At 37.4% G+C, this 21,040-nt stretch overlaps 2 protein-coding genes across 9 annotated transcripts in view; one reads left to right on the top strand and one right to left on the bottom strand.

The window, feature by feature from the left end:
- The window catches only part of LOC136028546 (uncharacterized oxidoreductase YjmC-like), a 584,142-nt gene that overhangs the window by 383,297 nt on the left and 179,805 nt on the right, over positions 1-21,040 (top strand). The window lies entirely within an intron of this gene.
- The window catches only part of LOC136028329 (uncharacterized), a 91,614-nt gene that overhangs the window by 17,693 nt on the left and 52,881 nt on the right, over positions 1-21,040 (bottom strand). For all 8 annotated transcript variants that reach the window (XM_065706109.1, XM_065706105.1, XM_065706111.1 and 5 more), the window contains 3 exons: positions 17,039-17,194; positions 11,292-11,387; positions 2,500-2,857 (listed from right to left, as the gene is read on the bottom strand). In XM_065706109.1, the coding sequence (XP_065562181.1) occupies positions 2,500-2,857; positions 11,292-11,387; positions 17,039-17,194 (610 nt within the window). The remainder of the gene's footprint in view (positions 1-2,499; positions 2,858-11,291; positions 11,388-17,038; positions 17,195-21,040) is intronic.

Below are 21,040 nucleotides of genomic sequence, written 5' to 3'. Positions count from 1 at the left end.
TCCTCCACTCCAAGCGTTTTCCAAGATTTCCCCCTCCAACTCCCCCCAATGTCAACAGATCTGGTCGGGATTTGAAAAAAGAGCTATGAGACATGAATTCCTTCTAAAAATCAAATTGCATTAAAATCCGGTCACCCGTTCTTAAGTTAAAAATACCTCATTTTTTCTAATTTTTCAAAAATAACACCCCCCAGCCCCTCCAAAGAGAACGGATCCATTCCGATTATGTCAATCACGTATCTAGAACGTGTGCTTATTATTCCCATTAAGTTTCATCCCAATCTATCCGCTCTAAGCATTTTCCAAGATTTCTGTTCCCTTCCTCCAACCCCCTATGTCCCCGGATCCAATTCGAGTCAAAAATGGAGCATCTGAGACATAAGATCCTTCTATATATATCAATTTTCATTAAGATCCGATCTCCTATTCCTAAGATAAAAATACCCCAATTTTCACGTTTTCCCAAAATTCCGGTTTTCCCCTCCAACCACCCCAATGTCACAGAATCTGGTCGGAATTTAAAATTAGAGCTTTAAAGCACAAGATCCTTCTAAATATCAAATTTCATTAAGATCTGATCATCCGTTCGTAAGTTACAAATACCTCATTTTTCCGAATTACCCCCCCCCCCCCTCAACTCCACCAAAGAGAGCAAATCTGGTCCTGTTATGTCAGTCACGTATTTTAGACTGGTTTTTATTCTTCCCATCCAGTTTCATACTGATCTCTCCTCTTTTAAGTGTTTTCTAAGATTTTCCCCCCCCCCCATGACGCTGGATCCAGTTAAGATTTAAATTAAGAGATCTGAGTTACGAGATCCTCCTAAATATGAAGTTTCATGAAGATCCGATCACTCCTTCGTAAGTTAAATATGTTTCTTCTAATTTTTCAGAATTAACCCTCCCCCCCAATAGAGCGGATCCGTTCCAATTATATCAATCACGTATCTAAGACTTCTGCTTAGTTTTCCCACCAAGTTCCATCTCGATCCCTCCAATCTAAACGTTTTCCATGATTTTAGGTCCCCCCCCAAACTCCCTCTAATGTCACCAGATCCGGTTGGGATTTAAAATAAGAGCATTGAGACACGATATCCTTCGAAACATAAAATTTCATTAAGATCTGATCAACCGTTCGTAAGTTAAAGATACCTCATTTTTTCTAATTTTTCAGAATTACCCCCCCCCCACCCAACTACCCCAAAGAGAGCGGATCCGTTCCGGTTAGGTCAATCATTTATCTAGGGCTTGTGCTTATTTTTCCAACCAAGTTTCATCCCGATCCCTTCACTCTAAGTGTTTTCCAAGATTTTAGGTTTCCCCCTCCCAACGCCCCCACCAAAGTCACCAGATCTGGTCGGGATTTAAAATAATAGCTCCGAGGCACGATATCCTTCCAAACATCAAATTTCATTAAGATCTGATCAAACGTTCGTAAGTTAAAAATACTTCATTTTTTCTAATTTTTCAGAATTAACCCCACCCCCCCAACTACCCCAAAGAGAGCGGATCTATTCCGGTTAGGTCAATCATTTATCTAGGGCTTGTGCTTATTTTTCCAACCAAGTTTCATCCCGATCCCTTCACTCTAAGTGTTTTCCAAGATTTTAGGTTTCCCCCTCCCAACGCCCCCACCAAAGTCACCAGATCTGGTCGGGATTTGAAATAATAGCTCTGAGGCACGATATCCTTCCAAACATCAAATTTCATTAAGATCTGATCAAACGTTCGTAAGTTAAAAATACTTCATTTTTTCTATTTTTTCCAAATTAACCGGCCCCCACTTCCCCCCTCAGATGGTCAAATCGGGAAAACGACTATTTCTAATTTAGTCTGGCTTGGTCCCTGATGCGCCCGCCAAATTTCATCGTCCTAGCCGCCCTGGAAATGCCTATAGTAGCAAAACCGGGACTGACAGACTGACAGACCGACAGACCGACAGTATTTGCGATTGCTATATGTCACTTGGTTAATACCAAGTGCCATAAAAAACTAGCAAAAAAAGAAAAAAAAGAAAAAAGAAAAAAACTAAAAAAACAACTAAAAAACAAAAAAACTAAACAAAAGAAAATAAAAAGAAAAAAAACGGAAAAACTAAAAAAAAACAAAAAAAACTATAAAAACAAAAAAAAACTAAAGAAGAAAAAAAACTAAAAAAAACCTAAGAAAAAAACTAAAAAAAGAACAAAACTAAAAAAAAAAAATAAAAAAAAACAAAAAACAAAAACTAAATTGAAAAAAAAATTAAAAAAAGAAAAAAACTGAAAAAAAAACTAAAAAATGAATAAATAGAAAACTCAAAAAAGGGGTTGGGGGTGTTAGGGGGTTGGGGAACTAGGGGAGACGAGCTGACACTCCACGTGGTGCTGTGACGCGCCGTGCCCACAGCGACACGTGACAGGGGTCAGATAGTAGTTGATAGATTGGTTATAATGATCTTTGAAATACTTTTTATATCGCTTGCAAAACAAAAAATAGAGAAGATGAGTAACCAGCTTACCCTTTACAGGTGTATGCCACAGAATGACCGCAAGCGAGCTTTATTTTAATCCTACTACCACAGTTCATTGTTGAAGCTAGGCTACAGTTTCCAACTCCCTCATGGCCACACTTAAAAGTGGTCTTGACTTTGGCATTGCAACGCTCTGTAGAAGTAGTTTGCCCACAGGATACGTTTATCTCATGGCCACATAATAGCTTCCTTACTACCTCCTCATTACAACTGTGGGAATAGTGAGGAAATTCGCAAAGAAGGTCACATTGATGGATCTTGCAATCTTTCAGTTTGTTACAAGTTCTCAGACATTGAGATTGTCCCTGACGTACAAAGTGCTTTTGGTGGCAATATCTTCCATTTTCTAAAACAGTAAAAACAGTGAGAAATCATTACTTTAATATTCTCACTTTAAAAAAAAATGTGGCGTAATATTAGAATCTTCAATTTGTTCCTTCAACAGAGTTAGACATCGAAGATAAATCATATTTGTTTTTTAGGCCAGTGTCATGGATTTGAACACTCGTTCAAACTCAACATCCCCCCCCCCTATTTCATATTTCGACTTAAAACTATAACCATAGTTGTAATGCAAGACTCAAGTATAGTCTTCAATTTATTTATTTACGAAGTCTCGAGTCATTGTTGTCACGAAATTTGCACAAATGTCTCTGAGCATATGGTTTTTTAAAGTATTTCGGAATATTTTTAAATACTTTTCTAAGTATTTAAATACAAAAGAGGCTCTGACAAAATTAATTGCTTTGAATTACTATATAATAACTGTGAATTAGGGAATTCGTAATGAAGCTTATTGATGGATTTTGCAATCTTTCAGTGTTACAAATTTCTTAACATCGAGCCTGTCCAAGACACATGATTTGCTTTTAATGACAATACCTTCCATTTTCTAAAATAGCGAAAACTGGTACCAATTATTACTTTTAAATATTCTCATTTGATAAAAATGCGAAATAATATTAGAATTTTTAATTCGTGCGTTCAACAGTTAGACATAAAATGTGAATCATGTTTGTTTTTTTGACAAGTCTTATGGATGTGACTAAACAATAGTCTTGAACTATGTATTTAAAAATAGTCTCGAGACATTGGTGCAACGTAATTTAGATACTTGTTAAAGTATTAAAAATGCCTCTTAGTATATTTTTTCCTAGTGCTTCAAAATACTTCTTAAATACTTTTGTTAGTATTTAAGTCAGGCAGAGGGTTGGAATAAAATAAGTTTCTATGAATCACTTTTTTGCTCAAGACTACTAGTGGAGGAAAAATAAGTTTTGACCTCGGGGAAATTGCAACAGAATTTTTTTTTACACCAAAATGTTCAGAAAAATCAGCTTAATCACACAAAAAATCCCCCCGAATCCCCCTTGCCTAACTACCCGAAATCCCCCCTTAAAGGAGGGAAAATCGAAATTTCTATTTGGACGTATTTTTGGGTTTAAGGGGTCGTTTTCTATCAAATCAAGCATGACGAATCCGAATCTGAAGTCATAAATCAAGTTTTTCGTACCCTAGTATCAATTTTCACCTTCACAGAACGGGGGGGGGGGGGGGTAAAGTACGTAGATCATTATTTACCGGATGCCTGGGGCTAAAGGATCATTTTAATTCAAATAAAATACCGTATTGCCAGATGTGAGGTCAAAAAGCAGGCTTTTTTTTCTATTTACCTCATTTTCACCTCTAAGGGGCCTGTAATATGAAGGGTTGCTAACTATAACATCTTGAAAAACCACTTCTTTAATCGAGATCATAACTTCAGATCAATCAGTTATAAAAAGGGACGTTAAGAAGTCAGGTAAATTAATCACAAGAACATTTTGATTTTAAAGCACAACCTATAGCTAATTCTTCTTCCTGCTCGTCTTCGATATCATCCGCATCCTGTCTTGCTGCAGCGTAAGCACACAACGCCCCTTTACACTCCCGCAGGCAAAACTGCAGTGCAAACCGTTCCGACGACAGCTGCATCTGAGTGACTCGCACCCGCTGGTGCACTGGCACCGCACCATCTTCAGCAGCTTCTCCGGTGCTGGTGAAGCATCCGTCATTATGGGAAGATACATATTCCGTGACGAAGAGAGGCGCCAACCCAACTCTTCGGGCTTTAGCTAATCGGACGTGTCTTGCAACTTCATTAAGCCATGAAGTCTAGATGTTGTATCGCAGCCAGACATTACGTGGCAAACAAGTAGATTTTCTGCTGCTTCGGTTCCTAGTTTGTTCTTGATCCTTTTTATGTCGTACTTTCGTCGGTTATTTTCATGTGTGTATGTCTGCATAAACATATCACATGCATCAAGCTGGGCATGGTACAGCAGAAGGACTAATAGGTCGGTATCATTCCCAATCAAAGTGGTCGACGAAGTTTCAGCGCAACTGACTGCATCGGCATCATCCTGAGCGCGTAGAACTTTGCATCCTGAGTTCGCCAGCTCTCAGCAAGTAGGTTGATGAAGCATTGTTTGTTTTGTGATTTCTCAGAAATTTTTCCTTACTTTTGACAATCTTCATGTTAGGAGAGAATTGAATTGTTGGACACGACAAGCCTTTGGTTCTATTCAGTTGTGTGTAGTTTTTCGTCGTTGTTGTATCAGTGTAAGAGTAACGAAATGTCTTGTGACATAATCTACGTAAGATCCTGCCACCTCAGAGTACGTGTATCCGGCAGTCCACGAGATTTTGTGGACTAGCCAGGCACCGTCCAAGACTCTCTGGAAGGTTGGCAATGTCACTGGACCATCAAGCCCCTCAGTTTTCATCAGTGCATTTGTTAGAGAGGCTTTGTCGGCTGTCCTCATCACCTCGAACAAACTAAAGAGCGATGGTGAAAACTACAGAGCTCGAACGACAGATCCTCGTTCAAGTCAGAACCACTGGTGCTTACCACTGCAGCAAGACGTTGGAAGATTAGAGCTGGGTCAACAATTACCCTCTCGCTATCTATCACCACGGATGACCTCTCAGCCATAGTTACAGCTTTTTCCTTTCTCCTGAAAACATATTTGTCAATGTCTTTCGCTTGCATATCCTTCAGAATGGTTTCTCCTACAGATTTGGCTTCGTCTGCCTTTACAGATAATGAAGCGCGGAGACCAGTAACCACGCTCAACAGCTCTGAATCCTGTCTAAAGGGTTCTAGGGGCTCAATGTATCGGAGCTATCTTTTCGATGTCCGCCAGATCTCTAGCTCCCCTCGAAGATATCGCTTCTGCGGGATTTACAACAGCCAACTCCGCGAGGCCAGTCAATTTCTGCATGCGTTCGTTAACGAGAACCAAAGTAGGCATAGTAGATGTCCAAATTGTCCGCTGCAATTCAGTCAAGCCTCTACCTCTCGTCAGACAGCCACTCGTTTTCATATTTCTCATTAACTTCAGTTTGATCACCAAATCAGGAGAAAGTGCCACCCAGTATTTGTCAGTTCTTCGGAAGAACAGGTACTCCCGTAACGTTCTGTACTGCTCTGGGTTGTCTTTCCTCAACTGAAACATGGACTGCACGAACATCCAAGTAGACTTCGTGTAAAGATTGTGTCCGGAAGCAGCAAAGTAAGGAGGCATTTCCAACAACGACTGTAGATAAAGCTCAAGGCTGCCACTTTGTTCAGCTCTCAGGTTCTTTCCCAGGATTCCAAGTAGGTCCAGATACTGAAACCAAAGACAAGGAGTTCTGGACTCAGATAATCGTTCTTTTGCACTTTGAACTATCTCCTAGATAAGCTCTGCTGCTTCCGACACCTGCGCTTCATCGATGTTATCTCCTTCAAGGAGCGACTCGTACGCCTGTTTTGCCTTTTCAAGGGGTTCTGGTAGCATGTCATTGCCATCAAACGCTCTGCTATCAAGTTCTGATGATAAAAGGTTCGCATAAAGGGCTACCTCCAGCAGACCATGGCCTCGCACAGCACGAGAGACAGCCTTGCCTTGTAACATACTACGCACAGTGTTAGGCACGTATACTTGACTTAGGATTTCCAAAAGTCCCGAGTCAGCCATAAGGAAGCCAATGGCTCCTAGGAAACTCATATGTGTATGAAATCCACCTAGAACAACAATAGCGTTTCTTAAAGCACTTGTGGCAGGCTCTGCATCGACGATACACTTCGCCTACCAGTAAAGTGGTTGGTCAAAGGTAATGACTAGAGTTTTTCCAGATCGACTAGCGCGCTCGTTAGCATGCATAAGTGTAGAATAAATACAGGAGATGTCGCTTGGGTTGTGGTTAATCATTGGCAAAAAAACGAATATTCGACTTTCCCGGATGAGGTAGCTTTTGATGTATGGACCACATAAAGGCCGACCAGCTCACATATGGATGCCATTCAGGATGCGCCAGAGCGTTTCACCTTTCCATTCATTGTCATGAGTGTCACCACTGTTTGTCAAGCAAACAGAAGTTCTTGGTTGCGACCTGGCAGGTTTTTGGTAGGTGTAGAACGGCACGGTGTCGATTGACTTCATCTCATCCCCACTTACTTCTTTTCTTGGCACTGAAAGCTCCGTCTCCGGCAACTCAGGTGTAGACACTTCAATAATTCCTATTCCATGAAAGGTACTCAGGCCGTCGATAGTAGGAATATCATGATCGACGTTGTCTCCTACATACTGAAAAAAATGTGCTTTCTCTTTGGACTCTTCCAACAATGTTTGATTTACTGCTGCACATCTCTCAATTTTTTTTACCTCTGAGTACGAAGAGCAGAAGCCAAGATTGTGCAGTGTGTCAATTAAAAATCGGGATGAGAAATGGTGATTCAGCTGCGAAGCCAGTCCTATTTGTACAGGAGACATTAAACCACATGATCTGCACGCCTGCATTATAGCCTGTCCGATAGAAGATATTAGACGAGGTGTGTCGACCCCTATAGATAAAAGCAGTAGACAAAGAGATGGGCACACGAAGTTCAAACACTTCCCTACTGACGATATCTCGTTACGATATTCTACTGACGATATTCTCCGTTTTCACTAACTGTTTTTTCCTCTTGGTGAAATTCTCGTAATATCGTGTCAACCGTATCTCTAAATGTTACGAGTGTCTCTTTCCCATTTGAATCGGACACAACGACTTGTTCGCCATACTCACTGACTAGCAAATCCTTGGCTTGACGAAAGCTGTAGGCCAAACTATCACAGTCAGTTTCAGAGAGAATATGAGTCATCTTTTTTAAAATGATCGTCAGAGGTACAGGTTCTTCACTGTTGGCATAGCACCGAGGCGCTTCTTCGAGAGCGGCTTTCCTTGCACTATCGCACGGTCTTCCCTTCCGTTTCTTTGGTGGAGGCACGTCACTCACTTCTTCTTGACCACAAAATTTTTGTGGAATCTCTTTTCCTGTCCTGAAGTTCACTGAGCATATTTGATGATAAACGACATCATCTGCATGAAGGTCAGTAGTCTTTGAATTTATCCGACCAAGCACTGTCATGGCCCACTGACTGTTCCTGCTCTTACACATTTCATTAATCGAGCAGTAGAAGCTATGAGTCCGTACTGCATAAGCTTCAGCGAATTCACGACTTGTGATCTTGCATAATTTCACTGCTTGACCACAGAATAGGCAGTTCTTCAAAAAATCAAAGCGTGGAGCTGAATATCTGGTCGGAGGGGGGGGGGGGAGGGCTGCAACCGGCTCTTTCTGCTCAAGTTTCCTTTGAGCGTTCTTTTCTCTGTCGATCCGACGTCTATCACAGAAGTTACGACGACACGCGGTGTGGACTTCATTTCCAGTCGTCAGAGCTATGCTACTACCTTTTTCTTTGCTTGTGTTATTCACGGCATCGGCTCCTTTCTCGGATAATATGGCAGTGTTTACACCGGTTTTAATGCTGCTTTGGCATATCGGGCAGACACTGTTCTCTTCATTGACGGCTCTAGAAGAAAAAGAGACTGATTATTTCATACAACTTGTTTGTTCAGTAAATCCAGGCACAATCCAATCGGAATTCAACCCATCGCCAACTAGAAGAACAAATTCAGCTTCAATGATACACAGTAGATGGCATTGCACAAATGAAGTTGAAAAGCAGAAATGAATATCCGCTCTTTTCCAAAATCAGAAGCATAATCTTAAACACTATATCACTAAACACTTCTAATCAACGCTCGCGGATCCCAGTTTATTATTTTGTGTTTTCTTTACGGAAGTAAATAAAACGGCGCAAACCTTGTACATAGTCTTGAACACGCCAATCATCTAGCGAGTACGATGGTAGATGGCTCCACTGATTAGATCACTTAAAGAATGACACTAAGGAATAGAGACCGCAAACTTGAGGGGGAGTCTGGAATGCTGGTTTGAAATTAGACTGTTCGAGACTCATATTCTAAGGTGCTATTCCTAGCTTGATAGGAAATGGTGAATCAACCGACAAATGATTAAAACAATTAGTTCACGTAGGTCAACTTTCACAGCCGATATAGGTAAGATGACGTACTTGACCACATAGAATCAAGTTTTTAACTTCACTTTCAAATTCACCGCCATTGATTCCAAAGTAAACGGCCAAATAATGCAATAACCTCTTAATTTCGAGTTTTGCCCCCCCCCACCCTTTAAAGGTGGAAGGGTACGGACAAAAAGGAAAATCAGAATTCAGATTTGGAGTCGGCATACTTAATATGATAGGAAACGACTATTTAAACTCAAAAACATTTATAAACACAAAAGTCGGATTTTTCTCCTCATTTTTCCCCTTTAAGGGCGAAACTGCGATACTTGTGCAAGGGGTATTCAGGGGGATTTTTTTGCGTGATTAAACTGATTTTTCTGAACATTTTGGTGTAAAAAAAAAAAAAAAAAAAAAAATGTTGCAATTTCTCCGAGGTTTGACCATTTTGTTTCGTACCTTTCCTCCATTATACGGATTCCTGTTTTGCCTAATTTTTTTTCTTATTTGAAGGTGTCTTTTTCATTAAATGCTGAGCTTCACGAAATTTTTAAATTTGGACTGGGACACGGACTTAGGCAGTTTCAAAATCTCTGTGATCCTCGACGAGAAAGGTAAATATACCATCTTTAAAACATGAAATTGGTTTTGAGAATTTTTTTTTTGAGTTGAGTTGTTCCATAATAAAAAAATATTAGTTGAAAGTATGGAGCAACAATAAAAATTAAAAGGAACAAACATCACTCCACATAAGAGGTGAACTACGCCTTCCTCAAGCCTAGTTCTGTAACCTAAAGTCCTAAAATACTATAAACATACTTCACTTTCAATTTAAAAGCACCTTGTGTTTGAGCCGTCTTTCATTAGATTTTAATCACCATAAAAAGTGATCCAGTCTGATATTTTTGGTGAAATTGTTAGTCAAAGCCAGACACTTTAAAAAAGGTTTTGAATTAAACTAAAAATTAATGCTAAAAATGGCATAACAAGAAAAAAAACTTATAAGAATTGCCTTTGTCAGAAATTGAGCCTGCGACCTTCGACATAGAAAACTAACACCATATCCACTGCGATATGTAGGCTTTCAAGGAGGCATTTCTTAAATGATTTTTCTAATTTTTTCGAATTAATTGTTCCTCCACTCCCCCCTCCCAGATGGTCAAATCGGGGAAGAGACTATTTCTAATTTAATTTGGTCTGGTCCCTGATTCGCCTGCCCACTTTCATCGTCCTAGCTTATCTGGAAGTGCCCGAACTAGCAAAACCAGGACAAGCAGACCGACCGATAGACGGACAGAAATAATGATCGCTATATGGTACGTGGCCGACGGGCAAGTGCCATAAAAAAACTTAAAAACCACGATACAACCACTCTTGAGGCAAATGTGACTTTTATTTAAGCTCTTGAAATCTGCTCATAATATAATATCACTTATTAAGGCTTTGAATGAATTTTTCTCTGATAAGATATCTTATTCCTTTAAATGAGCAATAATTTCGTATGCATTCATGTATTTTTTCTCAAAAACAGCTGCACCTTTTTTGGAAAATTAGCAGCCTGCAATTTTCTAGCAGAGAAAACGATCTATATGAGGAAATTATGAGGTATACGATAGGTATATGAGGGTATATGCCGATCTATATGAGGGTATATGAGGAAATTCGTTAAGAACCATAATTTTGACAAAAAAATCACTTGAGTGACGAAATATCTATGAGCAAAGTTCAAAAGAATTGATTACATCACCCCCCCCCCCAGGAGGTATCGTATTGTTTTTAGTATACATGACGCATGCAACATTACCAAAGGAATATAGCTAAATATAGAATAGTAACTGCAATGAGCAATTTTACAGAACATGTCTAGAGGACAAATGAATAGCCTAAACCATTTTAAATGATAATTTTTAATTTTTTTTTTAAATTAAAAAATTTACTCAAATGACTCGAAGTTCAAATGATTTTTGGGTTGTTTTGTTCTTTTTTTTTCTCTTGCGTGTTAGTTTTGTTTCTTATAGATGTTTTTATTTGAAAAACATTATTTCTCTGTCCTTAAATTTTTTCCGTTGAAAAAGACTCACGGATTTGGAGCCAAGACATTGGGAGTTTTTCTATTATTTAAAGTATTGTTTTTTTTTTGTGCTTTTGTTCCATTTCATTATTCAAATTAAACATGCTTTTTCTCTTTAATTTTTACTCTAGTCTTTTAAATACTTATATTTTAAGAATTCCTATTTATTTAACCCTTAGTAACTTATTTATTAAAACAAATATATAGGTTATCAAGCATCAAAATGAGTTATAGATTTTTTAATGGCCGTTGTGTAAGCTGATATTAGAGCTGATATTTAATTTGAAGATGCAGTTTAAACTCCTTTCACCTACCAGTACTAGAAATGAAAAGGCTTGGTGAGTTCTTAAGCTTATTCAGCATTGCTGTTGCTGCAATCGTTTTTGAATCTTTCTTACGTCTTGCACAACCTGAAAGTATATTAGACAAGCAAAAAGAACAAATTGGAAAGAAATATAGTACCAACTACACTGAAGATGAAATCTTGTTTTTCTGATTGTTTTGAACCAACACAAATAGTAAATATTTTTAAGATATGGACGAATCAATATTTTAATATATAATGAAAAAGAACTTGGTATGGTGTCATGTGTTTATGTTGATAGCAGACTAAAGGATGTGACCGAAAAGTCAGCAAAAATAAGCAAAAATCATATGGCAGCAAACAACTTAAGACGGTGTAAATTTCCTTTATAGGTTGTCTTTGAGATGCAACAGAGAGTTTTCGTTTAATTTTAAACCCGTGAAAAGGCTGGTCAAACACAGTTAAAGAATGTTTTTCAAACAATTTAAGCTGAGTATCCATGGTTGTGACGCAGTGCTGTTTTCTAAGTCAAGAAACACTGTCACTCCTTCATTATTTTCTGGCAACATCCAAGCATATTAATCGGAAACCTGTGTAAGCAGGTTATCAAAGAAGTGTTGGCAGTGAACACTGCTCAAGCGAGCAGTGAAGGGTCATTCCAGAAATACTGTTTAGATTTGAATATCGTGCGGTCCTCCTCTTTTCGGTCTTTTTTTCTTTTCTTTCTCTTCGTCCCCCCCCCCTTTTTCTCTTTTTTTGATAAATCCAGTCAATTCGTTGTGTCTGTTTGTTGATTGTTTAATTATTCTTTAGTTAAGTTTCTACCCTAGTCAAGCGCTTTTGTGCTTTCCTGGCAGATTATGTACATGTAATTATGTGTTTTTGTTTAAATATATATGATTGAATTGAATTGAAATTAGAGGGAGGTTATTTCCATGCGTTTATTCCCAATAAATCTAAACTAAGACATTTTACTGTGAAAAATATAATTGACAACTAAAATTTGTGTATAGTAGTATGAAAAAAGAAACTTCAAAAGAGAAATAATGGGTGAAATTAAAGCCAAAAGAAAGCAGCAATAGTGTTATATAAGCTTAAAACTAACATAAACTACTATGAATGAATAGCTGATACCTAAACAGACAGAAAACACAATCAATGATTACTTTTAAAACTAAAAGGTCTTACAATAAATGAAAGAAACCACCCAAAAAGAGCAGAAATTAAACTGAATCATAGTCAAGTCGACCTAACTAAGAGGCCGATAAATGTGAGGTTACCCTTTTTCAGGCAAAATTGCTATGAATACTATTACTACTTAGAGAATATTTAGTTTTATCTAGAATTGCTACTGCGGCTATCCATTTTGCATCTTTTTTATGAATTCCACAACTTTAAGGATATTGAAAATCAAAAAAGAACTAAGAAAAGAAAAATGTATTAAAAATTTTTATCGAGGTACACTTGGTTTCAAACTACAAAGAACTGAAAATGAAATCAGATTCTTTGAATAGGACAAGTAAAAACTTAAGCAGCCATATATATGTGGGAAAATTGAGAAAATTAGTGAACTCTATTTTTGATAAGAAGGCCTATACATGCATTCAATTAATTTGTTGCAACAATATGTGCACAATAAAAACAGAAATGTGGTTATAATACGTCAAAAATGGGACAATAAAAATATGAAATCGAACAGTCTAATAAAAAATGGGTTTTTCTAAGAAGCTGTAGTTTTCTTTGGGAATCTAAATACTGTTTATCTTTAAGTTTTGTGTGTAAAAAAGAGGAGTCAAATTTATCTAAATAGTCTAGTTTGAAAATTATAAAATGGGAAATCGCCCTAAAAACTTCACAGTTTCAAAATAATAATAATAAAAAAAAAGTTACGAAAAGATATCTGGGAAAATTAAGAAAAAAGGGAAGTTCATTTATGATAAGAAGACCTATACATCCAGTCAATTAGTTTGTTGCAACAATATGTGCACAATAAAAACAGAAATGTGGTTAAAATACGTCAAAAATGGGACAATAACAAGAGCTAAGAGCTCATATGGCACTTGTGACGAGGCGAGAAGAGCTAAGAGCCGAGAGATCATATGGTATGAGCTATAACAAAATTCTATGAATCAATAAATTGATTTTAAAAGGAAAATAAGAGGCTTAATGCCGTTCAGGATTTAAAATAAGAGCTCTGAGTCACGATGTCCTTCTAAATATCAAATTCATTAAGATCCGATCACCCACTCGTAAGTTATAAATACCTAATTTTTTCTAATTTTCCCTCTCCCTTTAGCCCCCCAGATGGTCGAATCTGGGAAAACGACTTTCTGAAGTTAAATTGTGCAGCTCCCTGACACGCCTACCAATTTTCATCGTCCTAGCACGTCCAGAAGCACCAAACTCGCCAAATCACTGAACCCCTTCCCCCAACTCCTCCAAAGAGAGCGAATCCAGTACGATTCTGTCAATCACGTATCAAGGACATTTGTTTATTCCATCCACCAAGCTTCATCCCGATTCCTCCACTTCAAGTGTTTTTCCGAGATTTCCCCCTCCAACTCACCCCAATGTCAAAAGATCTGGTCAGGATTTGAAATAAGAGCTCTGAGACATGAATTCCTTCTAAAAATCAAATTTAGATCCGATCATCTATTTGTAAGATAAAAATACCCCAATTTTCACGTTCTTCAAGAATTCCGGTTTCCCCCTCCAACTCCCCCCAATATCACAGGATCTGGTCGGAATTTAAAATTAGAACTTTAAAGCACAAGGTCCTTCTAAATATCAATTTTCATTAAGATCTGGTCACCCTTTTGTAATTTACAAATACCTCGATTTAGAAAATTACCCCCCCCCCCCCAATTCCACCAAAGAGAGCAGATCCGGTCCGGTTATGTCATTCACGTATCTTAGACAGGTTTCTATTCTTCCCATCCAGTCTCATCCCGATCTCACCGCTTTAAGTATTTTCTAAGATTTCCAGTCCCCCTAACTGCCCCCACCTCCCAATTACGTTTGATCCGGTTGAGATTTAAAATAAGAGATCTGAGTTACGAGGTCCTTCTAAATATGAAGTTTCATGAAGATCCGATCACCCCTTCGTAAGTTAAAAATACGTAATTTTTTCTTATTTTTCAGAATTAACCCCCCTCCCCCCGAATAGAGTGGATCCGTTCCAATTATGTAAATCACATATGTAAGACTTCTGCTTATTTTTCCCACCAAGTTTCATCCCGATCCCTCTAATCTAAGCATTTTCCATGATTTTAGTTTCCCCCACCCCAAACTTCCCCCAATGTCACCAGATCCGGTCAGGATTTAAAATGAGAGCTTTGAGACACGATTCCCTTCTAAACATCAAATTTCATTGAGATCCGATCACCCGTTCGTAGGTTAAAAATACCTCATTTTTTCTAATTTTTCAGAATTAACCCCTCCCCCAACTACCCCAAAGAGAGCGGATCCGTTCCGGTTATGTCAATGTATCTAGGACTTGCGCTTATTTTTCCCATCATGTTTCATCCCGATCCCTCCACTCTAAGTGTTTTCCAAGTTTTAGGTTTCCCCTCCCAAATCCCCCCCTAATGTCACCAGATCCGGTCGGGATTTAAAATAAGAGCTCTAAGACAAGATATCCTTCTAAACATCAAATTTCATTGAGATCCGATTACCCGTTCGTAAGTTAAAAATACATCATTTTTCTAATTTTTCAGAATTACCCCCCCCCCCCCCCCCTACCTCAAAGGGAGCGGATCCACTCCGATTATGTCAATCATGTATCTGGGACTTGTGCTTATTTTTCCCATCAAGTTTCATCCCGATCCCTCCACTCTAAGTGTTTTCCAAGATTTTAGGGCCCCCCCCTCAATGTAATCAGATCCAGTCGGAATTGAAAATAAGAGCTCTGAGACACAATATCATTACAAACATCAAATTTCATTAACATCCCATCACCTGCTCATAAGTTAAAAATACTTCATTTTTTCTATTTTTTTAAAAATTAACCGGCCCCCCACTCCCCCCAGATAGTCAAATCGGGAGAAAGACTATTTCTAATTTAATCTGGTCTGGTCCCTGATACGCTTGCCAAATTTCATCGTCCTAGCTTACCTGGAAGTGCCTAAAGCAGCAAAACCGGGACCGACAGACAGACCGACAGAATTTGCGATTGCTATATGTCAGTTGGTTAATACCAAGTGCCATAAAAATATGAAATCGAACAGTCTAATAAAAAATGGGTTTTTCTATGAAGGTGTAGTTTTCTTTGGGAATCTAAAGACTGTTTATCTTTAAGTTTTTGTGTAAAAAAGAGGAGTCAAATTTATCTAAACAGTCTGGTTTGAAAATTATAAAATATGAAATCAACCTAAAAACTTCACAGTTTCCAAATAATAATAAAAAAAAAGAAAAAAAAAATTACGAAAACCTATATATCAGGGAAAATTAAGAACAATAGGGAACTTCATTTTTGATAAGAAGACCTATACATGCATTCAATTAATTTGTTGTAACAATATGTGCACAATAAAAACAAATGTGGTTAAAATACGTCAAAAATGGGAGAATAAAAATATGAAATCGAACAGTCTAATAAAAAATGGGGTTTTCTATGAAGGTGTAGTTTTCTTTGGGAATCTAAATACTGTTTATCTTTAAGTTTTGTGTGTAAAAAAGAGGAGTCAAATTTATCTAAATAATCTAGTTTGAAAATTATAAAATGGGAAATCGCCCTAAAAACTTCACAGTTTCAAAATAATAATAATAAAAAAAAAAGATTACGAAAAGCTAACTGGGAAAATTAAGAAAAAAAGGGAACTTCATTTATGATAAGAAGACCTATACATCCAGTCAATTAATTTGTTGCAACAATATGTGCACAATAAAAACAGAAATGTGGATAAAATACGTCAAAAATGGGACAATAAAAATATGAAGTTGAGCAGTCTAATAAAATTTGGTTTTTCTATTAAAGTGTAGTTTTCTTTGGGAATCAAAAGACTATTTATCTTTAAGTGTTTGCTGAGAAGAGGAGTCAATTTTTCTAATTAGTCTAGTTTGAAAATTATAAATTGTTAAGTTTTTGGTTATGCTGGTAGCTAAGGTTGGCCCAAAAGATAAAAGTTATTTTATTTTGATATTTTTATCTATATTACCTGAGTAGAGTCTGTACCAATCATCTGATCAGAAAATGTTTTAAAGAAAAAGTAAGTTACTCAACAGGATACTTACTTTTCTTAAGAAGCTACATTTTTGCTTGATAATGAAAAGAATTTGTAAAAAAGAGCTCTTTTGCAAACGGCAATCACAGTATAACAGGTTTTAACATTAATTAAAAAGAACGGACAATCGGCATCAATTTCTAATTTTTGACAATGGAATGAGTTTGGCAACTACTTCTTTCTGAAGAAGTATTTTTTTAGCTATATATTTTGTTGAATTATTCATTTTGTTGAATTTGCTTATTTATTATTCAATAATGTGACTCTGTAAAAGAAAAACTCTTTCTATGTAACACAAATAAGACATATTTTATAAGAGCTCCAAGAGGAAAAAGGACTTCAAATAACTGTAAAAAAAAATGAAAAGAAATAGATTGACATACTCCACCAAAGACCTATTCTCACCAAAAGCTGTGTTTAGTGTAGTGTCACTTTCCTCCAAAAATTACGGAAACCTTATAAATATAATTTTCATTAGGTATGACAAGGTAATGTTAGCTTTATTCTTTAAAAAAAAGAAGTTCATAAATAATACCTGAAGTACACATATCTTCACCAATTTTGCATGTCGTTTTCCACCAATTTTTTCCATGAAGTTTTGTGACACACATGTCATGATTTTGAGTAGACACATATTCTGGTTCACGAAAGCCAGTATCCAACGCTTTTTTAACTAGTTCAGGAACGGGATCTTAAAAAAAGAAGTAAAAGGAAAAGAGAGAAAAGATATACTTAGATGAGATAGTTAAAACGTGTTCCCTGGAAGATTCTTCTAAAAGACTAGTGGTTTCGAAGAGGGATAGAAGAGAAATAAGAAATCATCTAGTTACAGACCAGAATTACGCGGTATTTTTTCTAATATGATGAAATAAAATCGAGTTTGTGGACTGTGACGAAAAAGTTGAGAGCCAAGGCTAATCGAAAAAAGCCAAGACAGATAGACTAAGTGAGAGGTAAATCTGGCATAAGCCTTTTTCAGAATCAAACAGTTCGTGGTAACGAACTATAGTAAGGAGCGACCCGGCTCAATAGTAACCGAAACTCTAAAAGACGGAATTTTGATACCAATAGTTACATCAAAGGAAACACATTTCAATGCTGACACCCCCTAAAAGTAATACAATCTTAACGAAAATCACACCATCAGATTCAGCGTATTAGAGAACCCTATTGTAGAAGTTTCAAGCTCCTATCTACAAAAATGTGGAATTTCACATTTTTTGCCAGAAGACAGATCACGGATGCGTGTTTATTTGTTTTTTTTCCAGGAGTGATCGTATCGACCCAGTGGTCCTAGAATATCGCAAGAGGGCTCATTCTAATATAAATTAAAAGTTCTAGTGGCCTTTTTAAGTGACCAACAAATTGGAAGGCACCTAGGCCCCCTCCCACGCTCTTTTTTCCCCCAAAGTCAACGGATCAAAATTCTGAGATAGTCATTTTATTCACCATAGTCGAAAAATCTAATAACTATGTCTTTGGGGACGACTTACTCCCCCACAGTGCCCGTGGGAGGGGCTGCAAGTTACAAACTTTGACCGTTGTTTACAAATACTAATGGCTATTGGGAAGTGTACAGACGTTTTCAGTGGGATTTTTTTGGTTTGAGGGGGGTGGGGGGTACATGGAAGGATCTTTCCATGGAAGAATTTGTCATGGGGGAAGAGAATTTCAATGAAGGGGGCGCAGGACTTTCTAATATTATTAAAAAAAAAACAATGCAAAAATAAAGATGAAAAGTTTTTTCAACTGAAAGTAAGGAGCAGCATTAAAACTTAAAACATACAGAAATTTACTCATATGAGGGTTTCACCTCCTCGTAATATTTTATTAATTTTAACTATTTATTTTACGGCCTTTTTGATTCAGGGGTCATTCTTAAAGAGTTGGGACAAAATTCAAGTTTTAGTGTAAAGAGCGAGGTATTAACGAGGGGGTGAACCCTCTCATATGCATAATAAACATACAAGTATAGAAGTTCGTTACGTAAGTTAATTCGTGAGTTACGTATATTTTTTACTAATGAAAATGTTCGTAAGAAATTAAAAGTTCTAGTTGCCTTTTTAAGTAGTGAAAAATTTGGAGGGCATTGAGGCCTCCTTCCCCGCTCCTTTTCTCAAAATCTTCCGATTAAAACTATGAGAATGCCATTTAACCGAAAAAAAATTAATATGCAAATTCTGTTTTAATTATTTATGTGCGGAGAGCCAAAATGAAAACATGCATTAATTCAAAAACGTTCAGAAATTAAACAGAAAAAAAAGTTTTTTTTAACTGAAAGTAAGGAGCGACATTAAAACTTAAAACAAACAGGAATTACTCCGTTTATGAAAGGGGCTTCTCCTCCTCAACACCCCACTCTTTACGCTAAAGTTTTTTACTGTTTTAAAAGTAGAGTTAAGAGAAAGAGTCAAACTTTAGCGTAAAGAGAGGGGCGTTGAGGAGGAGAAGCCCCTTTCATATACGGAGTAATTCCTGTTCGTTTTAAGTTTTAATGTCGCTCCTTACTTTTATTTAAAATTTTTTTATATAATCTAAAATTAATTTTTTTTTTATTTGTATAAAAGGGATGTAATTTCATTAGTTCTTAGATAGTCTATCATTCATTCATCCTAGAGCAGAACAAAGGTTGTTATGCACGGAGTATCGGTAATTCAAATAGTACGGGTAATTTATGGACTAAGGGTAATTCACCTTGTCCTGTGGTGGCGCAGTGGGTTTGACCTTAGCCTGGTAATACGGGACCCAGAGATCAAATCACGCTGCAGCAATGCACTGCAGGGCCGTCGCAGGGATCTTTGTAGTCAAGAAGCGCCGTTAATCTGATACAATACAATACTAAGGGTAATTCAGCAACGGAATCTTAAAAGTTTCAGTTCAGTTCAGTTCATTCGGGTTTATTAAAAAAAATTATAACAGTCATAACATACTTAATCTCTCGTCTCTATGCAAAAACTGCATGCTGAGTCCCATTTCACCTCAAAAATAAATACGCACTATGGCTCTCCCTCCACTTCTCGATACAACCATGGCCCCTCCCCCAAAAAAAAATCCTTACAAGTCCCCACCTCTTCATCCAGGAGCAAACCATTCCAACCCCCACAAAAAACTCAATAATAGCTAAAATCACTTTTCTAATTAGATTCTTTATTCAAATTAAACTAATTCAAAACAAGATAATTTTTCATTCTCTTTTTGAAAGAGCCAAGGGAGCTCCTATCTCTCAGTTCAAGCGGTAGGGTATTGTAAGCCTTAGCACAGACGATGTCAGGCGAAAAATCTGACCTCACTGTTGGAGTATTTCGAATATGGATCTGTGCAGATAGTCTTGTAATTGGAAGACGCTGTTCGGATACCAAACGGAATAGATTCCTAAAAGGCGGTGGAAGCAAGCCGGAGAGAAATCTGAAAGCAAAAACCAAGCAGGAAAGCTCAAACAGCGATTTCAGCGAGAGATAATCTTCTGTGTGTTTGATGATCTTCAAGGCATTCTTGTGGATGAAATCCAGTTTTTTCAGATGGGATTTGAATGTTGATTGCCATACCATTGCGCAATACTTTAAGTGGGGTCTAATGAGTGCATTGTAGAGAAGGGTAAGGGTTTTACGTGGGAATGTTTGCTTCAATTTCTTCATGATACCCAGATTCCTTGAAAGCTTTAATTCTACAGCATGGATGTGAGGAAGGAAAGAAAGGTTTTCATCTGCTATTACTCCTAAATATTTTGCACATCCATTTACTGGTCGTTGAACCATTCCACGAGACGTCACAATTCCTGTTATTTCTGGGTGAAGGGTTCCTACCCTAGAAAATAGAAGGATTCAAGATTTTTCTACATTGATGACAAGTTTGTTGGCATCCATCCACAGATAGGCCTCTTCTATGATGTTTTCAAGCTTCCGCTAGAGTGAAGGCATATCAAGTCCGCAGCAGGTAATTGTAGTGTCGTCAGCGAATGCTATAAGTTCACCTTGCTCGTTAGTAATGTCCTCAGATGTTTGATCAAAGCATAGGTTACAGCATTTTTGGTCGTCATGATTCGGATTAAGGATATGAGTTAGGTCATTTACATGGACTAAAAAGAAAAGAGGACCGAGGATTGATCCTTGAGGCACACCAAATTTCACAGAAGTGTCGTTTCTTGGGTCGTCACCAATGTAGATGCACCTATTTTGAAGGTAAGATTCAAGGCATTGAAGGGCTATCCCTCTCACTCCAATATGTTGCAGCTTTCCCAGTAAGATTGTATGATCCATGCTGTCAAATGCTTTCTTGATGTCAATCAATATAGCAGCTGGCAGAAGACCTGAGTCAAGTGCTCTGTTGATGAATAAGCTTAAGGATGCCAGAGCATCTTCTGTTGAATGACCAGGTCTGAAGCCGAACTGACGACTATTAAAAAATCCTTTTTTTTTCGAGAAACTGGTAAAGTATTCTTTGTAAGGGTTTTTCAAAAACTTTTGAGAAAACAGATAATATGGATATGGGTCGGAAGTTTGATGGATCGTCATGAGGGCCACCTTTATGCAGAGGGATT

This window comes from Artemia franciscana, chromosome 6, assembly GCF_032884065.1.
Source record: "Artemia franciscana chromosome 6, ASM3288406v1, whole genome shotgun sequence".
Lineage (NCBI taxonomy): Eukaryota > Metazoa > Arthropoda > Branchiopoda > Anostraca > Artemiidae > Artemia > Artemia franciscana.
This window is presented reverse-complemented; position numbering and strand designations above follow the sequence as displayed.